At 43.9% G+C, this 11180-nt stretch overlaps 1 protein-coding gene across 1 annotated transcript in view; it reads right to left on the minus strand.

The window, feature by feature from the left end:
• CSMD2 (CUB and Sushi multiple domains 2) overlaps positions 1-11180 on the minus strand; it is a 169832-nt gene that overhangs the window by 129799 nt on the left and 28853 nt on the right. Inside the window, exons 4-5 of the mRNA XM_008055741.2 lie at positions 10903-11041; positions 5722-5909 (exon numbers count right to left, since the gene is read on the minus strand). Of these exons, the coding sequence (XP_008053932.1) occupies positions 5722-5909; positions 10903-11041 (327 nt within the window). The remainder of the gene's footprint in view (positions 1-5721; positions 5910-10902; positions 11042-11180) is intronic.

Below are 11180 nucleotides of genomic sequence, written 5' to 3' on the forward strand. Positions count from 1 at the left end.
TACAGGCACGCGGTACCACGCCCGGCTCAATTTTTGATTTATTGTAGAGATGAGGTCTCGCCAAGTTGCCCAGGTGGGTCTTGAACCCAGCGGGCTCAGGCAATCCACTCACCTCAGCCTCCCAAAGGCACGGGATTACAGGCTGAGCCACTGAGCCTGGCTTCTCCCCTAACTTCTTATACATCTTCCTTCTTACTTGTCTACTTATCTATTATCTGTTTCCATCACTCACCTTTAAGTGACATTGGGCTAGAGACCTTGGCCACTGTGCTCACTGTGGTATTCTCATTATTCAGCACAGGGCACAGCATAAAGCAGGAGCTCACTAAGAATTTGTTGAATGAATGAATGAATAAATGAATGGTCTCACACATGAGCATGGACATCTTGCCTATCCCTGTCTAGGAGGAGGCCACTACATATGTTGGAAGATGAGAATAAAGGCCCCTCCATCCCGTCCATTCTGCTAATATCCCTGGGCTGGAGAAAGACAACAAACCTCCCTGGGACTCATTTTTAGAAATTATATCTGAAAGAAAGGATCCTCCCTGTTCCACTTGTTTTCCTCTAGCAAAGGGCAGAGCTACCCAGAAGGATGGAGCCAGATGAGAGTCCCTCTGAACAGTGTGGTCTAATAGAAATTCACAGATGATGTGATTGCATTTGAACCATCTCCTAGATGTCTGTACAGAGATGATGAAGACACCACAGTCACCTTCTAGAAGCAACTGAACAGAGATGCCTAAAACCCACCCCCTCTGTGCCTTAGAATCAGGAGGCTTCCAACATCTCGTCTGTAGGAGAATGTCAGTCAGTCTGGTTGTCACTAAGATGGGAACTCCATGGAGACAGAGACTGTTTGGCTCCCTGATCTAGTCTCTACTCCTGTAACAAAGTCTGGCACAGGTTTGGTGCTCAACTGATAATTGTTAAATGAACAAATGAATAAAAATGCCGAATCAGCTTTTGCCCGTTATGCAAAAGTCTAATGCCATAATGCTGCTTAGTGAATTATGCCTAGTACTCTGATGATCCCTTTGAGAGTTGGAATTGAAACATAAACATCAAAGTCAAGAATGAGGCAGCCATGCCTATCCTAGAAGAATGGAGAAGCAAGAAAAACTGATCTGCAAAGAGAGGAGAACGTAGCAAGTACTCAGAAAGAAGCAGAAAACTGGATGGTCCTGGAAGGGCATGGTCATCTTAGTCTACAACTCTCCTATCCAAAGTTCAGTCCTTTGAGATTTTATGCTTCTTGCCCTTGGGCTCTTGTATTCTAAAAATATTATTATTATTATTTTAAAGATATGGTGTACAATTCGCGATTAAGTACATAAGTGTTCAACATACAGGTGAAGTTTGGGTCTCTCATTGTATTATATAAATATTTAGGTTCTTTGTGTTAGAATGCTTTTGTTGTCTGTATTGTTAAAATATAAAATCATAGTCCCGCGCCTTGGGAGGCTGAGGTGAGTGGATTGCCTGAGCCCGTGGGTTCGAGACCTGCCTGGGCAACTTGGTGAGACTTCATCTCTACAATAAATCAAGAAATTAGCCAGGCATGGCAGCGCGCACCTGTAGTTCCAGCTACTTGGAAGGCTGAGGTGAAAGGATCGCCGGAGCCCAGCAGGTCGAAGCTGCAGTGGCCGGGAGCGGATAACCTTTTTAAAGTTTGGTTGTTAGCTGTGTTCTTATAATGTCTCCTTTTTGTCTCAGATTGTTTTGAGTGGGTTTCTGTTTCTTGTATTCAAAATAAATTACCCTGTTTTTTGTTTAAGTTGATCTGAGTGGGTTTTGCCATCTGAAACTGAATATTCTCTAAGATTCAATCAAACTGTTTCTACTTGGGAAGCTAGATGTGGAGAAAGGCTCCTGGTCTCTCTGCCTTGGGTCAGAGGAAGAGTTGACCTTAGTGAGTGGTTTGCACTATACTAAGCCCAGCTGAGTCTGGCAACATCTCTCTATGTGGGGCTCTTGTAGGCTTCCCTCATCTCCCAAGGTAGGCTCCCTGAAGCCACAGTTCCCAGGAGATCCAGGTCCTCAGCATTAGCAGAGCCCTGGATCTCTCTAAAATACAGACATAGATGACCTCTGGATGCATTTGCCAATTCTTCTCTTCCTTGAAGGTCCAGCCCTGTCTCAAGATGTAAGTTCTCACTGGGCTGTATCTCCATCTATGGTGTTCTACAGACTTACAGAGGGTAGGGGGTCTAAATTCTTTGCCATGGACTGGAGGATTATACGGGGCACATACATCCATACAAATATTCACATTATCAATATTCCACACTCATATATAGTGTGCAAAACATTATGCCCACACTTCATGTCTTTAGTAAACAAAAATGTAAAAGAAAATATACTATGTTTCACTGGGCTAGTCCATGAAAGGGGGTCTGTACCCTTCTCTCTTCCAAACAAAGGCACAATTATACAGGAAAAGGCAATCGGGTGGAAGTGGGTGGATGGAAGTGACTACCGGCGCTGGGCAGTCTTCTAGGTGCTGTGCCTGTTTCCTAACCCTCATAACAGTTCCTCCATTTAGTGTTTTTTCCTACTTTTGCAGATGAGGAAGTGGATGCTCAGAGAAGTTAGGCAACTTGTTTCAGACTGTACAGTTAATAATAGTTAATGATAGAGCCCAGCCTATAATAGTTAATGATAGAGCTCAGCCTATAAAGAAAGACATTGAGCATGGGAGGATATCATCAGGGCCATGGGATCTGATAGCAGAGTGGACCCACTCCAGGAATCTAGGGATCCTGGAATAGGCAGAAGGAGTCCAGAGGGTCCAGAGGGTAAGACAGGTCCCTGGGTTCCATCAAATGGGCTGCCAGGCCAGAGGACTAGGGAGATGGTAGGGAATGACAAATATTAGGAGGTGTGCAATCTGGGAAGGAAGGAAGGAAGGAAGGATGGAAGGAAGAAAGGAAGGAAGAAAGAAGAGAGAGAGGGAAGAAAGGAGGTGAGGAAGATAGGAAGGCAGGCAGACAGCTTGAGGTTCTCAACAGGCACCCACTCAAACACTCACATTTATCTTTGTACCACTACAGATCCTAACAAAGCAGAGAAGGGTCCATCAGTAGGCTATGCTTGCCCTCTACCTTCTCTCCAGTAACTAGCCTTCCTTCAGCTTCTTGGCTGGTGCAGATGGCAGCTGGGAAGGCCTTATTCCCTGGGCCTTTTTGAACCTGAGAACCCTTCTAGGTGCCATCTTGGACCAAAAGGTCAAAGTGGAAAGAGCTCAACTGGGAAAGAGGACTTGGAGGTGTGGTTCTCAGCCTATGGATTTCCCTGGAGAAGTCTGGAAGGAGAGGTGGCCACAGCCAGGTTGCCATGAGCAAGGTGATAGGGGTGGGAGCTGGGGGAATTTATACTCAGTAGCTTACTATATCCACGGAAGGTGCCATGAAACCATCTTATAAGAATGAGGCTGACAGAGTGACATTTGGGGTGAAATTTTGGAATCTCCGTTAAGGAGAAAAACACAATTGTGACAAATCAGAGGCAGCTCCAGGGGTAGCTAAGGATTGGCTGGGGGAAAGAACACTACTGTATTGGCTCTAAGAATCATGTTTGTGTAACTTTGCCTGGCTCCCCTCAGTTATTTGGGTGCGGGTTTCACAAGGGGTGCAATTTTGCAAGGTTATGCAATGGAAGGACCAGGGAGCAGGGAAATTGAGGGTATCTATGAGACTATGAAGAAAGAGATAAATAATAAGAAAAATGATGCTGATGATATGGAAGTGAGAAGCAATGGAGATCTCAGGTTGGGTCCAAGTCGTGTCTTCTGTTAGAATTCCAAGTGTCTAACTGTTCTGGTGTGAATATGTGGAGAAGGGGCTGGGTATAGGAAGTTTACTGAACGGCAGGTGCCTGAAGAAGAGGGGATGACAATATATGCATCCCCCAGGCCAGCTCCATGAGGCAAGAATACTACAAGCAAAACACCTGTGTGCACCAATCTGCTAGAACTGCACCTGATGAACAACAGACAGTTAGGAACTATGATGGGTTCAATGAGTTGATGGATATAAACTATTTAGATAGCAGTGGCAGTTGGTAAAGACTAAATTAGCTATTGCTATCATTAGTATTATTTGTGAGCTCATGTCAGATATTCCTATGGGTTGCCAGAAATATTTAATTAAAGGACACTTTAAAAGGTGGCTGAGGTTCTACATTATGCAAGTGGGGAACATGAGCCAGAAAATTTTTAATTTTAACTGGTAATGTGACTCTATTTGTATATGCAAGTTGATGAGGCCTGGGTGAACTTGGGTTATAATAACAATAAAAGAATCTATTATCCCTAGAGTATTGGTAGAGTGTTTAGTATATACTGGGCATTATACTTATATATAAATAAATGTATGTCTATGTAATATGCATGTATAAAATATCTTTTAATCTTAACATTCTGAAGCATAATTAGTTATTATCACCACCACTTTATAGATGATTTTTCAAGAGATAATAACTTGCTAAGCTCACAAATCAAGTAAGAAAGGGAACTACTATTTGGATAATGGAGTTTGGGATAATTAGAGAAGAATAAAAGGTCAAAGAGATGAGAAGAGTAGAAGAAATTGGAGTGCCTGTGAGCCTGGAACTACTCTTACTACCACTACAAAAATTATAATCAATATTACAGGCCAGGTGTGGTAGCTCAAACCTGTAATCCCAGCACTTTGAGAAGCTGAGGCGAGAGGTTCGTTTGAGCCTGCAGGTTTGAGATCAGCCTGGGCAACATGGTGAGACCTCATCTCTACAATAAATAATAGAAAAAGAAAATTAGCCAGGTGTGGTAGCGCACGCCTGTAGTTTCAACTACTTGGAAGGCTGAGATGGAAGGATTGCTGGAGCCCAGCAGGTTGACGCTGGGATGCCATGATCATGCCACTGCATTCCAGCCTGGGTGATGGAGTGAGACTCCGACTCAGAAAAAAATTATAGAATGCATAATACGTGCCAGGTACCGTACCAAGAACTTTAGGGTATAACCACACCCATTACTTATGTTTAGTCTACAGTTGTTTTAGTGCTACAATGGCAAAGCTGAGGAGTTGTGATAGGTAAACCTATAATACTTACTATCTTTATGAGAAAAGTTGTTGACTCCTGTCTTTGACTCTTACTCTACTGAGTTTGTCATAATTAATTCAAAGGTTTGGCAAAGGGAGTAAGACAGTGTTAAGGATGAGCAAACATGATCTGGAAGTATCAGTGGCCAGTCTATGACAAGGTGCCAGATTATGGCCAAAGAGTGTCCTTGGGACAAGAGGTCCAAGTGCTGTGACCCTCAGATTGTATGGGCTGTCCATATGGGTGTTGGAGTTACCCAGGATGGTGAGAGGCTTTGGGTAGAGAGGAAGATCAAGAACTCTCCTTCATGAAGGGGAGGAACCAGGAAGATATTAGCTGATAGGTATGGAGTAAGGCTATGAGACTGAGGTAGAGCTAGGAATGACCCTCATAAAAAATGGGGAGAAGAGGAGTAATGGTTTGGAAATAAAAATATGGTGCAAAAAGAATGCTGGCCCTTTTCCCTCCTAGCCCTGGGGTCTATGGGGGCTGGAAGACTAAGCCATCTGAGGGGCCTCAGGGAAGGCAGGTTTTCTGCCAAGATTGACATGGGCTCTCTGTAGTCCAGACCAATGTCTTCCTCACTGCAGCTCTATTGTCCCTGTCCTCAGTACTCTCTGGCACCAGGACCCTTACCTGTATAGTCAATGACGAAGCCAGCATTGCTCACAGATGCATCGCTGCGGAAGGCGAGGAAGAGGCTGTTGCTGCTGCTTTCAATGCGGCCTGGGAGCTGGGAGCCATAGAAGCTTCCTATGAGGGGGCTGAGAGAGTCCCGTCCGTCGTAGATATGGAGGAAGTCATAGCCAGGCTCCAAGTTAAAGCTGGGGAACAAAAACATCCCACCCCCACCCCACTAAGGTCAAATAAAGGCTCATGCTGGGGCTATTGTCTTAGCCAAAGGATGAGGCCTCCCAGAGAGCAAGCCTACCATCCCACTGGTACCCAACCCCTGAAGATTGGCTGGTGGGGAGGGAAGGTTGAAGCCCTGATAATCCCCCAGAAGGATGAGAAGATGGATGAGACAGGCTCAGGGGTGGAGGAGGCAGATTTCAGAGTCAGTGCCTAAAAATCTAGAGCTGAAAACCTAATGCCCTCCTTACATGGAAGGGAAAATGAGGTGGCAACTCTAGACATAAAACACAGGTCTCTCACCTGACACTAATGTTTTTGTACTGTGCTAATTTGCACCACCTTTTCTAAGAGGGAACAAGCTACCCAGGGCAACAATTCCAGGCAGGAAGGGATTTGTTACCACAAACGACCTAGCTTCATGCCTTTATTCCAAGCTAGTACTCCAACTCTCCTCAGGGTTTACTACCACCCCACTCCTAGCATCCACATATGTCCTCTCTTTTTGCCACTATGAACCTGGTGTGTAAGAAAACCCCATTTAAACAACTTGGTTGAATAAATGGAATATTAGAGTTAATAAATGTAGTTTATCCCACTGGAATGGCTAGAGTGAACATGTTGGAAAATGCCAAGTTTTGGCAAGAATGTGGAGTCACTGGAACTCTCAGGCCTGCTAGTGGGAGTATAAATTGGTTCATCCACTTTGGAAGACTGTTTCATTGTATCTACTAAATCTGAACATATGAGGGGTCTTCAAAAGGTTCATGGAAAATTGTGCATGAAGTTCAAAATTGTTTTGCAACAAAATGAATTCATACTAACTTACTATAACATGTCTCAACAGGATCTAGTCTGAGGGACTAAGAAGGATAAGACATCAATTTGAAAAGATTCCCCCATCAGAGACACATGAATTCTACTAAAGTTGAAGCAAAAACAAACATCAAATTTATGGTGAACCTTGGGTATAAGAGAGGTAAAATGCTTTACAAAAAGTTGATGGGAACACTGCCCCAAAGAAATTGGCAGTTTACAAATAGATAACTTGTTTTAAGAAGGAAGGAGACAATGTTGAAGATAAAACCCACATTGGTAGACCAGCCACATTAATTTTTGAGGAAAAAATTAACTGTGTTTGTACCCTAATTGAAGAGGACTGACTATTAACAGCACAAACAATAGCTAAACTACAAACATCTTAACTGGTTCAGCTTACATAATTATGATTGAAAAATTAAAGTTGAGCCAACTCTCTACTTAATGGGTGCCTAAACTGTTGTGCCTAGCTCATATGCAGACAACAGCAGAGCTTTTAAATGAAATTTCAAACAAGTGGGATCAAGATCTTGAAGAATTTCTTTGAATAACAGTAGCAGGAAATGAAACATGGCTTTACCAGTACAATCCAGAAGACAAAGCACAATCAAAACCATAGCTACCAAGAGATCAAAGTGGTCCAGTTTAAGCAAAAATGGATGGGACAGGGATACAGGTCATTCCAACAGTTTTTTGGAATGCTCAATGCATTTTGCTTTTCTGGAAGGCCAAAGAACTATAACATCTTATTATGAGAGTGTTTTAAGAAAGTTTTCCAAAGCTTTAGCACAAAAATGCTCAGGAAATCTTCACCAACAGTTTATGAGTCCCTTTCTCACAACAAAGCTCTTGTTCATTCCTCTCATCAAACAAGGGGAAGTTTTCAAAGGTTTCAATGGTAAATAATTAGGCATTCACATTACAATCTTGATTTGGCTCCTAATTTAAAAAAATCTGTAAAGGGCACCCATTTTTCTCCAGTTAGTAAAGTAAAAAAGACTGCATTGACATGGTTAAGTTCCCAGGACCTTCAGTTCTTTGGAATGGACTAAATGGCTGGTACCCTTGCTCACAAAAGTGTCTCTAGTTTGATGGAGCTTTTGTTTACAAATAAAGTTTATATTTTTAGTTTTTATCTTTTAATTCAATTTTTCCACAAACTTTTTGAAGTTCCTTTGCATGCCGGCCCTTTAATGCCAGTCCTATAATATATACAGTCTTAAGTATATATCCAGCAAAGGCAATTGATACCAATCTGTTATAAAAAGATGAAAACAATAGAAAAGTAAATGAACTTGCAGAGAATAGATTTTGGACGCAAATTTGTTCATGCCCAGCCATAAGCTGGGACACTCAGATACAGTATATCCTCAACATCATCAACAGACTCTTGGGACTTTAAGCAAAATGATGTATAGCAAACCCACTTAAAAAAAAATCAATGTTATAATAAGGCGACATTGAATAAAATGACATTATTTGAGGACCTGCTGTACGTTGTTTTGCTTAAAATTGCAATTTCTAAGAACCTGTCAATGGCAATGAGGACTTCTGTCCTCTATTTAGCTGGACTGAGAATAAAATGACTATTCTATCCCCTAGCTAAGACATATGGTGGAGGGAAGAGAACAAAGAGGGTAAGGCTGGCAGAGAGACAAGATGGAGGGGGCTCAGAGACAGAGGGCATAGACAGATATGTACTAGTCTCCCTCCTAGCCAACACCCTCTTACACTGGTGTTGGCCACAGAGTCATCACTCCACTGCTGGGTGATGAGGTCTTTTTGCCCCTGTAATTCAGTTTCTTTCCATCTTCTTTTCCAAAAGTTACCAGAGAAGGGCTTTGGAGGAAGTCAATCTTGGTCACAAATAATAGCACCACTACTTCTTAACTTACTGTCTTCTGTCTGTCTGTCCCTTCTCTTTTCCAACCATCAAATTTTGAGCACCTTCAATATGCCATGCACTGTGCTAGATGCCAAGGACACAGGGACATGTCAGACACCAGCTCTGCCTTCAAGAAGTTGATGGTGCCATATGAAATGACAGATGTGCTAACAACAGAGTAAAGTACAAAGTCAGAATGAAGCAGAGCAGGAACACTAAACAGGTTCCTGGGGAAAGATGAAAATCAAATTTTCATGGAGGAGGTCAAGCTTGAGTTGAGTCTAGGGAGATGAGAAGACTCTCAGAGGTCAAACAAGGAGGGAAAAGGAAGTTGCTGTGAAGGCAGAGGCAGAGCTACAAGGGCATGAGAGAATTTCAGTGGCCCTGGAAACACAAGGAGTTCAATTTGGCTGGAACTTGGGGATTAGGATGGGGTAGGAGAATAGGCCAGAGAGGTAGGCAAGGGTCAGATTGTTTGGAATGAAACTCCAATGTCTGGACCTTTAGTTATAAGCAAGTGAGGATGACTATAGGGTTTTAAAAGAAAAGATTTGTTTGTTTCTTTGTTTATACACTGTGAAACGACCAGCTCCAAGGTGTACCTAGCTATCAGTTTTGACACATGCATATCAAGGCACGGAACTGTCCCAGCACCCCAGAATGTTCCCACTGCCCCTTCCCGGTCAAACTTTCCTACCTCCAGATGCCAGACTGATCAGAATTCTTCAGCATAGATTAGTTATGCTGATCCTACAATTTTATATGAGTTGAATCATACATTATGTACTTTTTTGTGTCTGTCTTCTTTCACTCAGCATAATATTTTTGGGACTCATCCACGCTGTTGCATGTATCAGTAGTTCATTCTTTTTTACTGCTGAGTACTATCATTATAGGATGTTAAAATGGAAACTGGGGTGGTTATTTCAGCATTTTTGAGTGACAAGATCACTCTGACAGCTAGCTAAGGGAGAGATCGGCATGGAAGGCAAGATGGGGCAGAGGAACCGGTTAGGAGATGAGGGCAGTAATTTGGATGGGGAATGAGAAGGGCTCAAACCAGGACAGCAGCTGGGAGGATGGCGAAGAGGGAGGTATGTGAGGACAGTGAAGGCAATGGTGGCCTCACACCTTGGTCACTAACGGAAGAAGTAGGGAGAGTGGGAGACAGCACTAGCCCCAAGGTTCAGAGCAGAGTTTGTTGGGGGAGAAGAATGAGGTCTGGTTTCCTGTGTGCTCCTGTGAGGTGACCACAGGCATCAGAGATGTCCAGCAACTGAAGAGGGAGACTGCCGCTCAGCAGAAAGTCAGGGCAGGCGGCAGGTAGAGACCTCCACTGACACGAGGCGAGTGAGGCCACGGGGGGCCTGTGCTTGTCCAGGAAGGAGGTGGGTGTGACATGGAGGCCATGACAGAGCTAGCAAAGGCAGAGGGGCAAGAAGAGGCCCACATGACATCTCAGAAGAGTGGAGAATGGGGAGAGTAACTCTGCGAAACCAAGGGAAAGAGCAGCACGAGGATGGAGGGGTGATCAAGAGAGAGCAGGATAAAACACGAAAGTTCCGCTCTGTTTGGAGCCAGGAGTCGGTGGGTGTCTTTTATCAGAGAAACTTCCAGTGGAAATGTGGAGGCAGAAACCAGGTTCCAGTGGACTGAGAGTGAACAGGAGGTGAGGAATTAGAGAAAGGCAAGGCAGTACTTTTGAAGAGCTTGCCTGTGAAAGGAATGAAAGAGCACGCAGGAGCTGACGAAGAAGTGCTTGGGGACCCAGGACCTGTTTCTGTGCTGGGGAAGCAGGGCGGGAGGGCCTGGGAGGAGAGAGGGGATGTGGAGGTCAGTGCAGGGATTCCAGTCACGGCCTCCTTTTCGAATCCTGGTATCTTCAGAGGTAAAAAGCAAATAATAATAGATGCTACTTCACATATTATTGTAAGAATTAAATAAGATGATATGTGAAATCACTGAAAACAGTTCTTGGCACATAGATGTTCAATAAATGCTGGTCTCTCTCTCTGTCTCCCTAGTGCCCCCTCCCTCCCTCCCTGCTTCTCTCCCTCTCTCCCTCTCTCTCCCCACTCTCCCTCTCTCTCGCCCTCTCTGTCTCAGTCTCTCTCTCTCTCTCTCTCTCTTGCAACTTCTTCACTTCCCTTGAAACCAAGAACTTTGCTCACAGACCTGTGTGTACTCACCTAGAGCCCCAGGTCCTGAGCCCCTTAGCTGCTCTGAACCCCTCATCTCCCACCCAGGGGAAAGGTACATACATGTTAAATACCAGGGCGATGACGTAGTCTGGCGAGACAGTCACTTTCCAGTCACATTCTTTGCCTGGTGGGTAGGGCTCTGGGTAATTTGGTGACAGGATGACTCCTGATGGTCCTGTTAGGTCTCCTCCACAGGGAGCTGAGGAAAGAAGATGGAGACAAGGCTATCCCTTTACCCTGGCCACATTTTTTTTTAGATTGGAAAATATAGTTTATTTAAAAAGTAAATTAGAAAGGGGGAGAGAGAGAGACAGAGAGAGAGAGAGAGAGAGAGAGAG

The sequence above is a fragment of the Carlito syrichta genome, unplaced genomic scaffold (assembly GCF_000164805.1).
Source record: "Carlito syrichta isolate Samal-C Ts95f unplaced genomic scaffold, Tarsius_syrichta-2.0.1 Scaffold301936, whole genome shotgun sequence".
Taxonomy (NCBI): Eukaryota; Metazoa; Chordata; class Mammalia; order Primates; family Tarsiidae; genus Carlito; species Carlito syrichta.